This window comes from Opisthocomus hoazin, chromosome 1 (assembly GCF_030867145.1).
Source record: "Opisthocomus hoazin isolate bOpiHoa1 chromosome 1, bOpiHoa1.hap1, whole genome shotgun sequence".
NCBI classification, from domain to species: Eukaryota; Metazoa; Chordata; class Aves; order Opisthocomiformes; family Opisthocomidae; genus Opisthocomus; species Opisthocomus hoazin.
Window position 1 is genome coordinate 33055105 of NC_134414.1, and position 21269 is coordinate 33076373.

The 21269-nt window shown below is 38.9% G+C and overlaps 1 protein-coding gene across 1 annotated transcript; it reads right to left on the bottom strand.

Moving 5' to 3' along the window:
• Positions 1 to 623: 623 nt before the first annotated feature.
• Positions 624 to 21151, bottom strand: VPS36 (vacuolar protein sorting 36 homolog). The gene is made up of 14 exons (XM_075421009.1): positions 21001 to 21151; positions 19403 to 19471; positions 15865 to 15935; positions 14448 to 14562; positions 12817 to 12906; positions 11293 to 11379; positions 7998 to 8030; positions 7815 to 7892; positions 7275 to 7409; positions 6300 to 6365; positions 5670 to 5734; positions 5118 to 5202; positions 2601 to 2677; positions 624 to 2514 (listed from the first exon to the last, which is right to left on the bottom strand). The coding sequence occupies exons 1-14, from the start codon at positions 21094 to 21096 to the stop codon at positions 2421 to 2423; spliced, it is 1161 nt and encodes a 386-aa protein (XP_075277124.1). The 5' UTR covers positions 21097 to 21151; the 3' UTR covers positions 624 to 2420.
• Positions 21152 to 21269: the final 118 nt, after the last annotated feature.

The window sequence follows — 21269 nt, forward strand, 5'->3', positions numbered from 1 at the left end:
TTTCAATGCAGTCAATAATTCTATAGTTCAATAATTCTAATAATTCAGTAATTTTTTGCTGGCAATACCAATGGAAACAGGACAGGGCAATGACAGTTCAGGACATCATGATGTACTACCATGATACCACACACCCATAAACATGTCACTCCATTTGCTCTCCTGACAGCCGGCGCTCAGTACGGTATCAGACACGTGATTTTTGTTGTCTTTTGGCTGGGAAAACACATTCAAATGTGTCAAACGCCTTTCCAGCGCTAGCACAGGATACATGCTTGGCTCGGACTCAAGACTGGCTCCCTCACGAAATTGGTGCTTGTGTAGACATCAGCAGTTTTGCAGTTCTGGCCTGGGATGGGTCACAGGCTACTCTGCACCAGAACCAGGGCATTGTAATTACATTTAATTCTGCCTTTTAATTTAAAATGAAAACCATCTTGTACCCTTTCGGGCACAAAATGAGACAGCAAAAATATGATGTACTTCATAAAAGTTTCTGCCCCGCGAAACCACAAGATTTTGATGTGTAAAGATTTTAAAGCTTCCCAAAACATTGAGGAAGAAAAAAAACACCCAACAAAACAGTCTATTTAAGAAAATCTTTTTTATTACTTTCTAGTAGTAACTGTCTCATTTTCTCACATATACGTTTAAATTCTAAACCAGCTGTACAATCTACCCTATAGATTTCTTCCCTGTAGAAAAAAGAAAAAAAGAGCCAAAGAAAAATCTTGGGAAAGAAAAGCTCAAGAAGTTACCATCGTTCTAAATAGGCTGTGCTGTTATTGCTTGATTAAGATAATGAAATGCTCAGGGTTGGATCAACAGAGGCTGGGAGTTTACACTTGGCATTTGCTTTCTGGTTTTCTTCTTCCTGCAGAAGACATGCCCCCTTGTGGGGAGAGGTTCAGGCCCATCAACCACTGGTCTCCCTTGACAAGTTTGGGTACTGGGCAAAAGAAACAGTTGCCACAAACCAGCTTTTTGCTTCTGGATTTCTTACTTTTCAGTCCTTTCTTAGCTGCATGATGCTTGGCATACCTCTCATGGATTTCTTCTGTGTGTTGTGGGGAAGATGAAGAAAAGCAACAAGCCGTAAGGCTCCTGAAGAGATGATACCAGATGGCTGACACAGTAAGAATAGTGTGGAACCGGTTCCTTCAAGCTCTGTCAAACACATTAGTTTTAGCACCTTCATGAAACAGAGGAAAACTGCCCTGAAGTTACCTGTATGTTGTCTTTGCGCTATCTTGAATGAGTTTTGTTATTTGTTAAAACTGGTCATTTCAAAATGTGAAAAATTTAAGTGACGTGGATTGTAAACATCCACTTACCATTATTACCATGACAACAGATCTTCATGTAACAACTCCACTGGAGTTATGAAAGTTGAGACTATCAAATTGCATTCAGTGTGAACACAGGGTGAGGAATACCAAACAATATGATACGTCGTGACTATTAAACACAGGGAGACAGCCTTCTTCCTCCCTTCAATATTGAAAGCATATTCATTTTCACATACAAGACACGAGCAAATGAACTCTCTCCAAAACAGGTAAGAGGCTGACGAAATGAACAAATGATCTTTCGTTAGAAGTACAAAATGAAAACCAAGCACATGAAAGCACAGAGTCTGGTAGAGTGACAGGAGGCCACTCCACTCTGCTACGTAAAGGGAGGACAGAGAAAGGGCACCCAAAGTGCAACGTAACAGCCACGAAGGAAGATGGCAAGGAGGGAGAAGGGAGGATGTCTGTGCTAACAATGCTTCTATCTGAGATATTAGCATAAGACACGACAAAATAAACACTGTGTTTTCTATTCACACAACATATGTTAAGCTCTCCTGCAGCAGGTTCTTTCTGTCTCAAAGTAGAACCCCAAGATCCTGTCTTAGAAAACCGTTCATCACTTCGGGGAGAAGGGGTTATTCTACACTGGTTTGTTCCTTATACCTCAGGACACACCAAAGTCACTTTTCTTATCACTACGGATACATCTGCCTGCTTTGTTGCTCTAGACATAAACAAACCGAAATTGGAGTATGCAGTAACCTGTCTTCTGGGTGCTGACCTTCACGGCAGACTACAGGGTTATTCTCTCCACTTTCACTCATGTGGACTCTTCATCTGACTTCTCTTGAAATGAGACACTACAAAGTACGTCAGAAAAAACTTGAAACACGAGCTAGCCGACTTGAGACAATTAATGTGCTTCTGACTTAGTGATTCCTATTTCCTTTCAGTTCCACGTAGGGGGATTCAGCACTTGAAATACCTGAGAACTGTAAAGCATTGCCATGTTCATCACCGTTGCAGCTGACTAACAAAGTAGAAATTTTAAAGCCCGTTGTTGGAAGGGTTCTGCCCTCTGCTCTCTTGTTCCACTGGTACATAACAAATTGTACACAAACCACATTAGCTTTGTGTCAGAAATAAATTTGGGTAGAATCTCAAGCCCTCCACTGAATCATCTCTGCAAAGATGGCCCATCTTTTCAGCAAGAAGCAACCTAAGGAAAGCAAAAGAGGACACGCTGTATTACTTGAGGACAATGTGATAATGAAGGTATTATTAAACACAACAATTCTTCTTTACCTTTCTTTGGCTAAGAGAACAGACATCCCCACCAGCTTAGCAAACTCGTCAGCTGTGAGAGAACCCTTTTCAGATACCTGTCAAAAACCAAACAAACAAATAAACAAATTATGGCATTAAAAGAACAATAAAGTTATCTCGGCTACTGAATCAGGTGATAAATTGGTCGCAAATCCCTTTTGAAGACAAACTAGTTTGTTTGCATTTTAAAAAAGTACAAATTAGTATTTCCCCTTAAAAATACCCCTTCCGTGTCCCGGAAAAACTGCCAAGTATTAAAAAAAAAAAATGTAGAAAAGGATTAAAATCTGTAAAAAAAAAAAAAAAAAAAAAAAAAAAAATCACATGGTACCCTTTCCTTCAGGTTATTTTTAAAAGAAGCCTTGGGACAAAATGAGTGGAAAAATTAGAATAGCTCAGACAGCAGTGTACTGTCACAATCGGTATTTACACAGCCCAACTATACTAATTGATTCTGCAAACAGCGAGCTGTAAGTGAAGAAATAAAAGACCTGTTCAGGCCAGGTCATCGATTTAGAAATTTACGTCATCTCAGATGGAAGCGGTGAATTTAACGGAATTTAAAATATCCCCACAGGCTGCAGAAAAATTCCCAAACCTTCATACTCAACCCTATAATATGGGATATAGAGGAATCAGTAACAACTACCATCGCATTCAGATGACACAAAAGACAGGTTCAGTTTTGGGACTCAAAACTTTGGTCCCCTTGTCTCAACCACGCTAGTTAATACACGCTAAAATGAAACCTTCCCACACTGACTGGACACGTGGATGCTTAAAATATTAGATATGAAGTCCAGACTTACTACTGCATTTAATTTCCCAGATAAACATGTTTTACAAGCCTACAAATTAATAATTCTTCCATTTCTCCATTGCTTCAGATTCAAGCAAACTTGTAAATCCAGATGTAGTTGCCATTTCCTGCTTCCCACAATACTGGGAGGGGAGGGGTCTATTCTGCGTTATTCTCAGCACCAGTCTTGTTACAGAAACTCAGATTTAATCAGTTCTAACTTGAGATTTTATGAAGCTAAGTGATAAAATCTGAGTAATGGAAGTCAGCTACGCAATCTAATATGCATATGGATGATTAATTATCTTTCCTTCCCAAACCACTACTCTCATCAAGGGTGACTTCAGGTTCCTTTGACTTCTGTGTCATTTCCTGTCTTCGCCAGCCGTTCAAAACCACCTCTCTCTCCTGTCTGAAACCCTGTCACTTCCCTTCTCTTCTCATAAGGTTCATGCTACTGTACATTCTACATCAAGTACAGGGTGCTTTTGGCCACAAGTCTGATCTCATCTTGCCGTTCCCTTACAGGGTAGTCTTCCTCATGCAAAGCCTTTCCCTTACACTTTTTAATGGAGTCAAAGTCCCATACTATGAAAATGAAGGAAAAAAGGCGCTTCAGTAATAAATCCACCATCTGTCGCTTTTTGCAGTTGACCTCATTTGTTATCAAGAAAAGGTTTTTCCTTTCCTTTCAAAGAGATAAGTGCTCGTACTGGAGGCAACAAATTAATTAGAAACCAAAAATAACCAGGAAAAAAACTAAAATGGACTAGGTATTTTTAACATATATTGAAAGATTTAAACAGTTTAGTTTTGATAATTTAGGATGGAATCTTTTAGATCGCTATATATACATTTCTCTCATCTAAAAATCTTTCGGGGAGGGAAAGCTATACGGTAATAAATCATGCAAAACACACTGAAGAGTCCACCTCACATATCAAGTGAGAAGGTGTCTGTGATAGCTCTATTTTTTTCTTGACTGTCCAAGTCGAAGTCCTTTTTCATTTTGATATTTGACTTAGGATACACTGAATCAGCCTTTACTCAACTTTATGAAGAACAAAAAATTACAACCCACTGAAAAAGACACACGAAAATGCACCAAATAATGGGACAGCAGGACTTCAAAGAGTCCAGAGGTAGCAAGATCACAAATGTTTAGCACACTGAGCAAATTATACTATTTTTTTTCCCTGATGAAGCTAGCTTAATTCTATAAGCACTACTCTCCAACTGAGCACTCTTCAAAGCAGCAAACAGTACAAGGTGATACACATACAATGCGCTATTTTATGAAATAAACCCAAACAAAACAACTGCCTATATCAACATCTAAGAGTTATTTCAAGCATTGCGTACAGTGTCTTAAGTCCACTTCTGTTAATTTAAGTGCTTAATACACACCATGAAATTCATCCTACAGTGCAAAAGATTTTGAGGAATGCTGAAGATTAACGAAGTTTGGGAAGAGATGGAAAAGTGATTTATTTCTTAAGGAGAAAGCAATAACTAAGATTATTGCCTGCACAGCACTTCGAAAAGTGCTATTTAAGTATTACTGTTAGAAGATTTGGATGTGGAATATTTTGTATTTCAAAACTTCAAAAGGAAATCCTGTACCTCAAGTTTTTATACCTAATGCGTTTAGTTTCCCCAGCGCAGTCAGAACACTGAAGGAAATGAAGTACACTTACTGTTTCTAAAGCAGAAGCTACCATTTCCTCTTCATTATGAGACTGGAGTTCAATCACCATCACACCACTGTCAAATATCCGAAGTCTAAAATTAAAAGAGAGAGTCAAAGTAACTAAAAACCCTGTGCACATCACCTATGGTCACATTTCTAATGCATCCACACCTATTACCACATCACAAAAGGAAAAAAAAAAAGCTCTGTAAAATGAACTTCAGATTAAAAGCATCCTCAAAATCTGAAGAGACTGAACACAGCAGGGCATATCTGGGGTTAGTTAAACACTTTTCCCAGTCTGAAAAAAAACTGAATTGCAAGTGATAATAATACTGTCTTCCTAGCAAAGTGAACCATGTTCCAATTTATTCACTAACCAAATTCATATTTTAATGTAGAGTGGATGTTGATCCACACAGCAGCATCCTTTAAGCAAAGGACGACTTTGTTTAAAAAAACCAAAAAAATCTGTGGCAGGTAAAACATTGAGTCATCCAAGCACCATGGTCTGACTAGCGAGTGCCATGTTTTACAAATACATCTGTAAAGCTCTCACCTTAGTGGTAATTTCAGTGACTCCAGCATCTTACAAGCATTTACTAAATCTTCTGGTGACAGCAACTATTAAAATAGTAAAACATACTTATTCACAGCTTGCATTTCAAGTATAAAGCATAACACCAAAACAAACAGTTCTAATAACTACAGCTATAAAAGAAACCAGACTACACAATATTGTTTATTTTCTTCCTTTCTATTGTCCAGTCTATTTTCTTGGCTTCTATGCTCCTTTCTGTTCCCTTATTATGTGTTCTCTAATAATCCTTCTTGCCCTGTTTACATAAAGAATTGATGTATTTTGTAAAAAAAAAAAAGGAAACCCCAACATTCTTCAGTATTCTCTGTCCTTCCAGTTTTCTTTCCATATAAGGATGGATTTTCCCTTTTATATGGTATTATAAAAAGCAGCATACATTATGACAACTTATAGAGGATACATAAACATTACATGCAAGAAAGACAAAGGAAAAAGGTAAAAATCCCTAATTTTAATAAAGGGTTGATCACTTCACGCTGTTAGACAGGTAGAGCGAGCAACTGGTAAGGAACATTTTTACCCTTTTTCTTCAATTACCTTATCCCTGAAGTACATTTTATAAAATACTTAATAAACCAAATTTCTCACCTCTAATCCTCGTGCGCGATTTACCAGACAGTACACTTCTGTAAGTGACATGATCCCTCCTCGCTCCTGTGTTAAGCACAAGACTGGTAAGAGAAATAGCATTAATCTAGTAAACACAGTATCCCAACTTGCATTTGACTAATTAAACAGATAAAACAGAAAAGCATGAAAACAAATACTCAGGCAATACCACATATTTGTAGCATGACGTGTAAGTTGTTAGATTATATCTTTCTCTAATCGTTTTAAAATGCAAAACACTGATACTACATCCAAAGACTGTGAATTACTTTGATTTTAAAGCCGAGAATAAACCACAGGAACACGGAATTTCAATGTATTAAATCTATCCACCAATTTACCATTTTTGCTTTTCAGACACGCTCAAGTTTTCCATTCTGATCACAGTAGATAGCACATAGCTTTCATAAAAATACTGTAATATGTATGTTTTCTAGTAGACACATAGCCTGATAAGTTTCAACATGAAATCTAACTTTTTGGTGAGAATCATGAATCATGTAATAGCTTCAGATAAATTAAAATATGAGATATTATCAATGGGCAGGTAAGCTATGTAATAACTCTGTGCTGTATTTGCAAAATATGTAATTTTTAAGCATTTTAAAGACTGACTATATTTTCAAAGTCAGTGTTGTTTCACTCTTTCTGTAAAAAGTAATATTCTGCAGCAAGGGATGAACACAAGGCTGCTCAAATAGAAGAAAGGCTGCTAGTATAATTTTTAAATATCACTTAGAAGTTGAGATGCCATTACTCCAAAGAAAAATTCTTACTTGTATTTAAACTTTCTTATTCAGAAAAAGGAAACATATTCCTTCCATAAACATTGAATATGAGGCTGTGCTGCTAAATCTGAGACTTTAAAAAGAGGCGCAGTACTACATCCAAAACACATTTACATCAAAATTCAGCAACACATGGAAAATGCTGGTGCAAAATTATGTACTTTACCTCTAATGGTGTCTGCAGTATTCCAGCTAGTTGTTTCGCCAGTTGCATGTGGTATTGTGTACCAGATCCGTATGTTTCCCTAGTAACTGGATTAGCTATACCCATACTCAGCAGGTAGGACTTGAACCTAATTGTCTAAACAAATAAATACATAACTGTATCAGCTAGTGAATCATTCTGGTTTTTAAAAGTCTTCAATTTTATTACTATAAGATAGTTTTGGTGAATAAATCCATTCAGTTTACTACCAGTAAAGTCAATTACAGCAAAGAGAGGACAGGACTTAATACAATTTATGTTTGATGAGCAGAGGTCAAAACCACAAAAATTTACATAAAGGCAGTAAAATATTTGCTTTTAAGAAAGGGTCAAAAGAAAAGCAAACACCAAACAAGTAAGTCACTTTTAATTTGCGTAGAATTAAAATACCAAAAAACCCAACCATGAAATGTTTTTTATTAACGTTACATGTATTAAGCGGATAGCTTTTTGCATTGCATAGGAACGTTTCTGTTGACTTTAAATATAAAATAATTTTACCTCATCCTCAGTGATGTCACCTTGTTTTTCTTTAATCTTATTAGCTATTGATTTGGATAACTCCACCATTTCCTTAGCCTATGAAGAAAGACACATACATAACTTTCAGGTCAACAGAGAAAACATGCTTAAAACTGAGAAAACAAGCATAAGTCTACTTGGATAAGTGACACATGACAATACCTTCTCCATTAGTTTGCTAAGGTCCTCAAAAGCCTGAAATGAAAAGCAGACACTGCAGATCAGTACAATCACAGCATTCAGCTTCATGGGCACAGTGACCTGCCACTGTCCACCTATCCAAGCTGTTTGTAAGAACTGCTATCCCCTTAGATTAGTATGTTACAGTGTGAGATATTACATATAATTGGTTGATATATGTTTTATATCAGGTCTTAAAATCAAAATTATACAATCCATAAACAACAAAGAATGAAGAAATCAGTCAATCCATTACTTTTCTAGCACGTGAACCCTGGTTCAATACTATTTATGAAGTCCATATGACAGGAAGGAACAGGGAGATACTGAAGCCCAGAAAAGATTAAACTGTCCAAGTTCATTGTGTTCTCCTATAAGCTGGTGGAAGGTTTCTTGGTGGTGATGGTAGGTTTTCTCCCAACAGTTAACCCTCACTCAAGCAGATCTATTGTTTCTGGCCAGGAGCAAGCCAGCTGTAAAGCTACAGAAGTACTCCTGACAAGACAGTTTTACTTTAACCAGCAGATGTTACTAAGGTAGTAAGAAAGAGGCATTTAAAATGAGCACGGAAGAGGGTATATGCTTTCACATGTACGCTTAACTGAAGAGACAAAACCTCTGAAAATGTGTGGCAACATCTCTTCATTTAAGTACTGCATACATAGAACAGTGGTGCTACCATAATAAACAAAAAACAGTTAAAAAAACGAATAAGGTCCATGAGACAAATGATCAGATTTAAATAAGACAAGAACTAGATAAAAAGTATCCTCTGAAAATTCTAGTTGTTTGACCTAGAAAACAAAATATCTGCTAGAGTAAGGGAAAAATTATTTGTACAAAACATTTTTTTTCTACTGTAAGAAACCTTTTATTTTGTTTCCACAAAATATATGTAATAAACTGGACATCTACCAGAGGACCTCAATTATATCGTCTATTAAGCTCAGTAAACTGCCAGTCTCAATACAGTAATTCCACAGCAACCCACAAAGGGCATTTTTAGGCTTAAATGAAATATACTTTAAAAAAATCTGAAAGTATACTGAAATCCAAAAATTTCAGTAATGATAACCAACTAGCATTAAAAATTCACGTTAAAAAAAAACAGAACGAGTTAGCAGCTATATTAATGCAACTATATTAAAAAGCAACTCTCATTTCTCCCATCCCCAGCCACACATATTCAGCCTTCTCATCCGCTTCTGTCAAGTACATGACAGCATGCGCAGGTGGTCAACCTTCTCAAACAACCTTTTTTGAACAACTGGTATGAGACAAATTCCTGAACCTTTTCAGCTAAAGCCTGCCTGACAGCAGCACCCAACCCCTCCAGCCAGAAGTAAAGAAGGTTGTTCAGTTTGAGTATGTCAAATGACCAGAGATACATCTTGCCTACAGCTTCTAGCTATTGCTTCTATCCGATTCCTAGTTTATTCTCACTAATCCCCCAACAGAAAGACACATTTTAGTGCAATTTACACAGGAAGACCCAATTGTTCCCATCTATATTTAGGTGCCTTACTTAAAAGCTTATTGGTCTGATATTCAACATGCAAAGAAGAGAAGGAGAAGCCTCCAGGAAGGGACAGGGTTTCTTTTTCATCTGAATCCCTCCTAATGGTGCCAGCGTTTCTCTACTGACTGGAGAAGTCTAGCCTCTTAACATTTGGTACCTAGGTTAGGTATCCAAAATTGAGTGGGACAACGCTGAGTCCAAGGGGAGAAAAGAAAATATACCACTATGAGAACAAAAGCTTCTCTTTGGAATACTTCTTACTTCCTAATCTGCCAAATTCAATAATTTACAATAGATTTTCCAATCTCTATTGTAAATCAAAGTCCTTCTACTGTACTTGTCTATGATATCAACAAAAAGTTTTCTAACAAGGCTTTTCCAAGCTTATTTCTAATCACTATAACTTTCATGAAAACATCATTCATCAAAAGAACCCTTGACTTAGCTAAATAAACAGCATGCTGTGTCTAACTCCTCCTCTGCCTGACTCACTGAGGGCAGGCCTGGAAACAAAGGGGAATGTGCACACACCTAACAGGAACTTCCTCAGATAAACAAAAGGCTAAAGAACTGGATTCTTATCAGCAGTGAACAGCAGATGCAGGAAGCCTTTTCCTGGAAGCCAGGGCACCATTTTTTAAATTAAGTCATTTAAAACATTTAAAGCTGGAGGAAGGCAGGATTTTACAAGTCATGATTTTCCTCCGTTCATACAACATGTATAAATGGGTTTCTTTTACTCTGACAATGCTGCTAAAGGAAAAAATAACCAGACAATACCTTTTGAACTATATACACACGCATGTAACCACAATACCTTCTGAACTACACACAGAACTTTATTCATTACGTTCTTCATAAAAAGAAAAAAAAAGTTTAATGCTAGCAGTATCTGAAACTGCATGTGGCCTGCAAAGGTACTACAATTTTCTTCTTATGTGTTAGAGCAGTGAATGTGTTTTTTGTTGTGGCACTGAATCCCATAAAGCTTTGCCACAAGAACGAATCTGCTATATGTAGTTTACGAGTAACTGTATTAATCTCTCCTACCAAGACAGAACCAGACTATTTTTGAGGACGTTGCTCCCAGGTATATACGAAGAAATTAATTGCCTCTGTTGTCCATCAGTATTGATACCTGGAATTCAACTACCGTTTCTGGGGAAAAGGATGGTCTCCATCTAGCCCAGGTATTTTGCAAAGATACTTCTAACACCTTGCTGATGCCTGGACTGCAGAATGTTTTACTATAATTACAAGCTTAATTGTAACATTTAAAAACTGAATATTTGTAAGATGAAAACCTAACTTCACCAGAGTTATGTGCAGGCACATGGATCATCATATTATTCTTAACATATATTAAATTTTCAACTGAAACCAAAATTAGCTGTAAAAAAAGGAAGGAAAAAAACCCCAAACCTGTAACAGCCTCTTTCTGCAGATGCCTTTGTGTTCTGCTTCCCCTGATGAAAAGTCACTGAACTCGGACTTCTAATTCTACCGAAATTAATTTTATAAATACACACCATTAGTTTCAAAGAACAGTCTTCTTGAAAAGAACTGTTTAAATGAAGTACCTTTACGTATATTGAAAAGCCAGTTAAACAAAGTAAATAACTGTAAATTATACACTCTTAATCAATTCAAACTTGTCAACAAAAACAATAAATAGTCTCAGCTGCCCCTAAAAGACAGTCTGAATGAAGGTAAATGTCTCAGACAGGTGGCTGACCTTGAAACTTCAGTAGTATTTACCTCGGAAATGTTTTTGTCAGTCTCTTTTCTTTTTTCCTCTAACTTCCTTTCGATCCCTACAATTCCTACAGCCCTTATTCTTCCTGCCTGCAAAAGAAAATAATGAAAGGAATCAAAATAGGAAATGCTAAATTTTCTCATCCACCTCACTGTGAAAAATCTTACACTGGAAGACAGGAAATGTTCCCTCAAAGAACTGACATCATGCATACAACATTTCATATATTTCTCTAAAGTATTTTTTAAACCAGCATCAAAAAAATAATCAGTAGGTGTAAAGCATGTATGAATTTGCTGTAGTAAACAAGTAATAAGATTATTAGATTGAAGCTGTTAATATGAAGATGCTTAACAGCCTGATGCAGACCGAGCATTCCAGTTCACCTCAAAGCCTCCCAAGTCCACATGAACATCTGTACTAGAGCTGTGGAAATGCTGAGTGTATCTAAATGCGATTACCTCAAGAAATCTAGCCTGAAGAAACACAGCCACAGAAACACAGTGCTAAGTGCAGTCTACTTTACCTTGCTGAAAACTAACAGTATGGAGGTGACAGCAAATCTTTCGTTTGATGCCAAAAGTGTTTTAGAAAGGCTGGTACCCAGGCGACAGTGGTGCCAGCTCTCAAATCTCTGGCTGCAAAGCTTAGCGCTGGTGCTAACGATTTACTATGACTTAAGAATAAGAGCAGAGGTGAGGCATTTTCATTAAGTGATTCCTGACACATGGTACAGGCTTCCTCAGTAGTTCATCGAATGCAACTACGTTTATAGGTTCTACGTTTACAAAAGAAGACATATATGAGTTGACACTGAACAATGTTTACATCCTCCTATTTCATTCATACTACTATATGTTCAATAAGTTTATATATTAAATGTATTCACATATAGAAACAACATCTGTTTATCAGAGTTTGTAACCCAGAAGTATGCAGACAAAGGCAGCAATCCAACGCATGACAAAAAAATTCTCCATAAGAACTGTCCATGTAGAACACCCATTTAAATCAAACACATATAGGTTCCAAACAGTTATATAAAAGTTACACATTTGACTTCCAGCCACAAAATGAAAAAAAAAAGCCAGACATCACAATTAAGACCAAAAATCCTTCAGCTTCATTAGATCTCTCGCGCTGACTAAAGTTATATGCAAATGCTTCTATGTACAAAAAATATTTGCATATTTATATATATGTGTGTGTGTCTGACTCCATTAAAAAAAGTGGAGCTCATTAACAACTATTCAAATCTAAAAACACTCAAGGAAGAGAGGCCACAGTGTTCTCTACCAGGTGAAAACTGGAACGGAGTGACTAACTTACGCCAGTGAAAAAATCACGGAATCATGAACGAAGTAAAGCTGAACTACACATGCCCGCACTGCTGGTCAGAGCGGCATGCCAGACACAGCATATGGGGGCAGCAAGAATTGGAACAAGAGATTACATACAGATTCTGCACTTAAGCTAAACAAAGTGACATGTGACATACAGAAGGATGGCAGAAGCTCTGCACATACCTTAGGATCCTTGTTAACTTGAATGGTCTGACCAGTAGGCATGTTCTCCCATCTCCTTTGTGTGATTTCTTCTGACAATCGTCTATAGAACTGCAAACATTAAAGAGTGACAACAGATGTTTCATGGACTGTGCAGAGTACCTCTGGATGTTTTTAGCGTCTTGGTGGTAGATGAAACAAACTTCACTACAAAATAAAACACGGTTAACACCTACACATCCACAGTAGAACATTCATTACCTGGAAATTCTTAATGTCCAGTCTTCAAAAATACACACATTAGAGGAGGAGTCATGTAGTTACTAGTTAATCTGGCATGAGTACTTCTATTGCAAAATGTTTTTTTCAGATACTCAAAATGTTCTGAAACATGCTAAAGTTAAAAATGTCAAGGTTTGCTCAAAGGCATGCTTTTAAAAAGAAGGAAAGTTGATCAGTTACTACTGATCTGTTAATTCAATAGTATAATCACACAGATCACAGAATCACAGAATAGTAGGGGTTGGAAGGGACCTCTGTTGGTCATCTAGTCCAACCCTCCTGCCGAAGCAGCGTCACCTACAGCAGGCTGCACAGATCAATTACACTTATCTGTTTACTGCTAATACCAGAAGTTAGCATTAGTTAGTTATCAGTAAGTATACCCCAAAGACCAAAATCCAGAAAGAGAATCTATTCCATTCTTATGCTTCTTCAAAGATCACAGGAAAGCATTCTGAAGACATAAAGAAAAGACCTGGAGTGTAACTGATACACTGGGTAACCAGTAAGCACAGTAAGTTTGATTCTCAGACATGAACATTAATGTTAAAATAAATAAGGTTACGATTAGGCAAAACACCTACACAATTATAACTAGGCATAAATCCACACTCGTCTTAAGCCAAAAACTGCTCGCAACAAAATTAAAGTGAGTCTGATCAAGCACATGGATTTATAAGATATTTATAACTAATTCAAGTTGAAAATCTGATTTTCTGCAGTGCACAGGTATGGCTTTTTCATTTTTCAAAGTTAAAGTTCTCAGTCTCCTCAAGTGAGGATCTTATACTGTTAAATTTCTTTATTAGAGTACAATTTTTTGTTTTTTAGAATAAGCCTTCCATTAACAATATATGTACATTTTTTAGAATGCTCAAAGCCTTTGTGATTTGGTGTAGATTAAAAAAACACAACATAAAATGAAACAAAGCTCTGAGGCAACAAAAAGTATTCAGCAATAAAATGAGAGAGACGATTAGGAATAAGTTGCATGATTCTTGTTCAGCAGAGGGTTAGCTACAAAGAAACATCTTTTACTCTGTTAAGCACCTAACAGATTTCTGAGATGTCATTTTGGAAAATCCTGTGTTCAATTTAAAGGATTAAAAAAGCATGTATAAGACCATATTAAAACTACTAAAATAAGGACAAAGCCTAATAATGCCTCCTTACATTTTTGGAACTCTGCATTATTTAACCAAAGTATAGAACCCTGAAGGCCCATAGCGCTTGTCCTCAAAAAGGATGTATTGAAAAAGCTCCACCTCAAAAGTAAACATGGAAAGATCATGGAAAATTATCACTAACACAGCAAGAGGCGAAAGCCATGTCCACAGACATGTGCTGGGTGTGCATGGTACAAAACTTACCTCAATCTGCCCATGTTCTTTGAAAGAAAGTTTGATATAGGAATATTTGCTGCTTTGGAACGGACCAGGCTCTTTGTTTGAAGAAGCAGGATGAAGATGAACTACTATTTTGGCACTAAGAAAAAGTTAAAAGGAAGAGGCAGCTTTCTGTAATATCTAAACATTTTTTTTCTGTAATCAAAGTTCACCATTTAATCAAAACCCGTATTAACTGGATCTCACATGAGAGCCAAAGTACATCAAGTAATGCTTTGCATTTGAGCATCAACAGCTAAGTATTTTGACTCAGTATTACAGATCTTCCATAAAAACTATTACAGTCTCTAGAACAGCAACACCTCACAAATTTAAAATGTACCCACCATCAATTCCTAAGAAACAAACATAACAAATTATAACATTTCAAGGAATGATTTCTGAAAAATCTTTTAGTAAAGATAAAAACTAATCATCAACTAGTCATCTGATTTGGCTTTTGACTTGCAATAACTACTGCCAAAATACACTATCTTTGTCACAGGAAAACAAAAGGTTTCAATATTCTGTTTAATCTATCCCACTTGTATATGTCACTTGCAAACACTGTATGTGAATTTGTCCAAAACCAACATTTAAAGGTAACATGCATGGAAAATAACAGTCTAAAATGACACCTACCACCAAAACAAACCCTAAAATAGCATTATTTTAGGAACATAACAGACTGCTATCACAGCACGACTGCAAGTCCACCATTCCCATTTCATTTTACTAATACTTATTTTCATGGGTCTTTATTTACTTGGCTTCTCCAGCATCAGTGAATTACCTGATTTCTTCTGGGTACCCCCAGCATATCACCTTACCCATCTGACTGTAGGCTGCAAGCAGGTGTCAACTACATATATATTTCTCCAGTTAATATATTTTTATCTTTTTCTCACGAAACTTCTTTATACACATACCACACTGAATTAGTTATTCAAGTGAGTGGAAACACTTGAGTTCCTTCTAACCATCATTAGCATTTCTACACTCCAAATCAATTATATGGTCATGAAAAGTTATGTAATATGGGATCTGGCAGTTTCTATCCCCAATCAATTCTGTGGCACAAAAGACTAAAATCAGCTTCCAAATTTAGATCCAGCAAAATCACTGTTGTCATTTATGACTAATCAAATGAAAATGGCAGGCTAGAACACATCTTGTTTAGTGATTACAAGACAGCTATTTAGCAAATCACATCAAACACTACTTCGTCACCACTCTCTTACACACTTGATCTCAAGTGAGGAAAGCAGATCCTTGAGGCTGTCAATCTGGAAACTCAGACTGCAAATGGAACCTACCAGGAATTAATATCTAACCTTGGGTACCTCACATAACATGTGTGTGCAAACTATTAATCTGAAAAAGACAATGACGATCACCTTACCTTTTTCCTATCCCAGCTGCTTGCTCTTCAATAAAGACAATCTGAGACAGAGGTACAGCAATGCAGCACTCCTGGAATAATCAACGCAAACACAAGTGAAATTTAAGCCCTACCCTGACTATTCATTCTCTAAAACCAAGTGGTCTCTTTCCACATTTCACAAACAGTACGGTTTCTGCCGGTGCCGCCTGAGGCACTCCACGTGAAATACGATGGTAACAATAGAAATGATCTATTAAAGAGAAGTGTAAGTAAAAAACTTAATATAAAGTTGAAACCAAGTTCTAGATAATCAAAAAAGCAAACTGAATTGTCAGTGTGTCAACTTTAGACACCTCAAGCTAGATTCATAGAGGGACTTGGGAATTTAACAAATCTTTAGTATCCAAGTTCAAAATTTAAACAGTAAATTTTCCACACTCCCTGTAGGTGCACAATGCTCATAGGTTCTTGACATTTTTGCATTGATGTTACTTTGGGAGCTCAAACAAAAGCCAAAAGCAGCAGCACCAATCTTTTAGGTGTTAAATATCTAAAAAACTAGACTGATCCGTGACTGGAATGGGGATTTCTCCATCTATCCCACACCAAAATACTTAATTCAGCAGTTAATGCATCTCAACACAGATTTATTGGACTGTGCTTTAAACAAAACAAAGCAGAAGAAGAAACCAGACTGTATCCATCTGTGGGAGACTAACCTATCCAGGATAAAATCTTTCTCTATGCGTTTGAGACAGAAATTGCTCAAGGGAGCGAAACAAAGCATCTAATTACGTGCCTGGTCTTGTTTTGGTGAATATCCTTTGGTGAACATCCTCTTCCACACAATAGCTTGGTGATTGTCAGTCACCCAGAATACAGGAAACACAGGTTGCGCTCCCTCTTTGAACCTCTCTCTTCCATCTGCCATGAGGGTGTGCCTAACACCGGGTTACAACGAGCACTGTGACAGGGCCCTCTCAATCCCTTCTACCAAAATTCTTTGTCTTTGCATGGAATAAGTAAATACTTATTAAACTGGAGATCAGAAAAGTATACATGCAGGAACTCCAACTAATGAGCAAATCTCTTGTTGGGAAAAAACATGGGTTGTACTTCCTGTTGTAAAAACTCGTAATACAAGCTATCTAGATTTTTCTACAGCTCCAGATTCTGCGGCCGTTACACAGAACAGCTACTGTTTGTAAAACGCCCACATAGCTCTGGATGCTTTAAATACAGGCAAAATGATACTTGTGTTGAAAAAAGGTTTTGAAAATGACAACTATACATAGTATGTACACTGTCAAAATGATTGACTCATTTAGTTCACAGCTAGAAAGTTATGAACTTCTTGTAAGCACAAGGACTTAGAATCACCCCTTCTTGGTGAGAGAAGCAAGAGGAAGGGATACAAAAAGAGAGATGCGTTAAAAATGCTGTGAGTTTATCTGGATATTTTTTCTAATGTCTCACGCTCACATTATGCATGATTTTATGATTTAAAAATCTGGCTACATAACAAAATTAAAAGAATTACATTTTTTTTTCCTTTGGAAATCACAGTATTTTCTACACTGTTCAACTGCAGACAGTATGTAACAACAGCAGCTGTAAAACACAGCTGTTTGTTTTGGTAAAAAGGTTTGCTATGTTAACCTAAGGACAAATGACCCATTTATTACTAAAGTTTGCTGCCACAATAAAAGGGGACTCTCTCCACAAGTTTATTCTGAGCAAGCTACCTCAGGTTTCTAAGGCTGATGTTCTATCACAGCTGAGCTTAGCCAACAACTCACCACGAAAATAAAAGGGCACTGTGCTCCCCATGTTTCACTCCTAAGAGCTCGAAAAAGAATCAGCTTTATTTACAACACTAACAGAGTTATTTACATCCCCCTGATCTGAACTGGGTAATTTTTGTCAAACTCCTGACCATACGTTTCAGCCCCTTCTATTAATCAAGCCTGGAGCTTGTCAGAATCTTTGCAGAGTTAAATTTTTCTAACTCTCTGCAGTTCTTCTCTGGTTATTTAGCAAATTCAGTGATCTTGGAAGAGTACAAGAAACCATGTGGCCTAGGAGCAGGGGGGGAGAAGAGACAAACGTCATTCTTTTGCTGGGAAGGAGCGAATAGGGATATAGACAGTTGTAAGACCGGCTGAAGCCATAATGCTTAATGTTACTCCAAGCAAGCAAAAAGTCCAGGCGAGAAGATTAGAAGCAGTGCATGTTGCAGTACACGCTCACCTCTCAAAAACAGATGCTGATGTAGAAATAAGAAGTGATTAACACAGACAGTTTAGCACAGATAAATTATCACACGCTGACTGTACCAAAAGAAAGTTCATTTATACAGAATAGCTCATGGTCTGGACAATCAACCCCTGACTTGTTTAACAGTAACCCCACCCTGGGGATCAGTTCTCAAAACATTTTGAAAAATCTGTACCAAATATAGTTCTGCTGTTCCTGGAAACAATCTCTGAAGAAAAAATATACTGCTTTGCCAAATTCAGAACACCCTTGGTAACCTTCCCTTCAAAAGGCTCTTAGTAGCTCCCTGCTTTGGAGCAAGGATGTGAGATTTGGTAGGGAACGGCCTTTTGGTGTGAGAGGTGCTTCAGCTATCCTTGCACAAAACTAGTCCAGTGGAATACAATTCGTCTTTGAAAAGCTGTCATCTGAACATGCTCTGTCTAAACTTTGGCTTCCAGGGCTACGTTTCTAAACGACTGTGCCCAAAGCAAGCCTAATCCGACCTGGTTCTGCGGAGGACTTCTTCAATTGCAGTGGCAAGGTGGGTGGTGCACGCTTAGAGCTTTCTATGTGTTTGTAGTCTTTCTCACCCATTTCTAGCCTGCAATCTCAGGCTGCAGCTTGATGATACAAAGCATTCAGCAGCAGTATTACACTGTAGTTCTGCCACTGCCACTTAACCTTGGAGTTAATTTTCCATAGCAGTACAGCCAAATGTTCTGGCTTATTGAAGAGATGGTTCAGCGCAGGAACAGCCAGTTGGGAGGGTAAGACCTGTACAAAATAATACTGCCACCAAACACATCCTAGTATCAAATCATGGTCTGGGACTACATGGTGGGAGCAGAAGACTTCACTTGACAGGTGAAACTTGGACTTGAAAATACAATGAGGAAAAAAAGGTCTTGCTAGACAAGAAGCGTGGGAAAGGAGTTTGCACTACGATTTGCCCGACACATTCAACTTCAGTCTCAAAACCAAGAGTTTTTAGTGCATGATACCAGTGTCCTTTCTCCTCTATTTTTGTGCCATAGAAAAGGAAAATTTATATGATTCATCCACATCTCTCCTCATCTCTGCACGATCATTTTATTGAGACAGAATTGGGTGAGAGAACATTCCTTAAACAAAACTTTCTTTCCACTGTGAGTGAAAAAATGGACTAAACCTGTAAGACAAAACACACACAAAGGAAAGAAAAAATCTCTCTGTGTGTAGTCTTTTCATTGCAAGCTACCTGTTGTTTATTATGGAATTCACAGTTGAATGACATAAAGGAGACAAAAGTGGGACTTACATGATTCTTCTGATCCCTCCAGATTAGTCTGTGTGTGCTAAGCAGTAATACTCCACTATCAAATTTCAACTAAACAGGAAAAATAAAACAGGTTAACAACAAATTTAACCAGTAAGATGCATAAATACTGATCTTGGAAACATTACACATTACCACAACATAGCAATCACATGCAACAAGCCAATATTTTGAGAACACTCTCTTTTTTTCAGAAAACACAATAAATGAAGTTTAGGAAACAATGGAGAAAATTAGTATAAAAGGATTAGATGGGTACACACAAACTTCCTTTTTCAACTGTATAAACTTTCCCCCAGGAAATCCTGAAGGATCCTCCCTCCATATGCTGTGCAAGATATACAAACATTCCTAAATATCGTAATTTAAACAGGGCTATTGGCTTTGGAACACTATTTGCTGACAAAGAAAGTAAAAGTTATGCAAAAAAAGCAAAGTAATCTAATAAGCAGATGCTGCACACAGTCTTAAATCTTCTGACCTATCACAAAGTGGTATTGCTTCTACCATTTTAATGCTGAAAAGTTGTGTATTTATCAGACAGCCATCAGTATTTGGAAAAATCTGTGTTAGCAAATTGCTTCCTACTTGTAAAACCGGAGGCATATTTTTACAGCTTTTTATGAGGGTATACACCTACTTGGACGAGGAAAAATGTGGAGAGACCAAGAGTTACTCCAGCTGTGAAGCACAGCAATAACTTGAGTAGGTTCTGTTGAGAGCAGAGAGCCTGAGAGCACCCTTCACGACCAGAGTTAAAAAGCATTTTGCGGCTACCAGAACGACTCGAGTGTGAACTGCACGGCGTGCCTGGTATGGGGCACCGAAGCCCCAGAGGACAGCTTGCTGTGCGGGGAGCGCTTCGCCACCAACACGGGAAGCCACGGCCCCAGCAGGGACACCAAGCTTTGTGACAGTGACACCAGCTGCATACGCCCCGTGGGGAGGCCAATCCTCCCTCCATGCGGCACGCACCGTCCCAGGCCTCCCTTGGTCCCACGAAGCCTGGATCTCCTTCCTATAAATATCTGAAGGGTGGGTGTCAGGAGGATGGGGTCAGACTCTTTTCAGTGGTGCCCAGTGACAGGACAAGGGGCAATGGGCACAAACTGAAGCACAGGAAGTTCCGTCTGAACATGAGGAAGAACTTCTTCCCTCTGAGGGTGATGGAGCACTGGAACAGGCTGCCCAGGGAGGTTGTGGAGTCTCCTTCTCTGGAGATACTCAAGACCCACTTGGGCGAGGTCCTGTGCAGCCTGCTGTAGGTGACCCTGCTTCGGCAGGGGGGCTGGACTAGATGATCCCCAGAGGGCCCTTCCCACCCCTGCCACTCTGTGATTCCGTGACTCCTGCCGACGTCCTCACGGAGCCAAACCCCGCCAGACCCCTCCGACCGACGCCCCGCCTGCAGACCAGGCCCCTTCGCCCCCCTCGCCTCGCCCCGCCGCCCGCTGCCACCGCTGGTCACGTCCCCTGCTGCTCCCCTTCGCTGAGGGCCCGCGGCCGCGCCTGTTCCCCCCCCGGCCCGGGTCCCGGGCCCCGCCGCGCCGCCAGGCCCCGCGCAGGGCCGCTCCCGTCACCTTCTCCTCCCCGTCGCAGAGTCGCACGCCGCGCTGCTGGACCACCAGCGTCTCCCCCAGCTCCAGCAGCCCGCTGGTCCACGAGAACCGGTCCATGGCGGCCGCGCAGCCCCTTCCCCTCGCTCGCCGCCGCCGCCGCCACCGCCGCCGCCGGACCAGGCCCCAGCCGCCGCTCCCCGCCCGCCGCCGCCAGGACAGCGCGCCCCATCCCCGGCCGCCACGCGCCCCCTGGCGGCGGCCTCAGGAGCAGCCGCCATCTTCCCACCGCC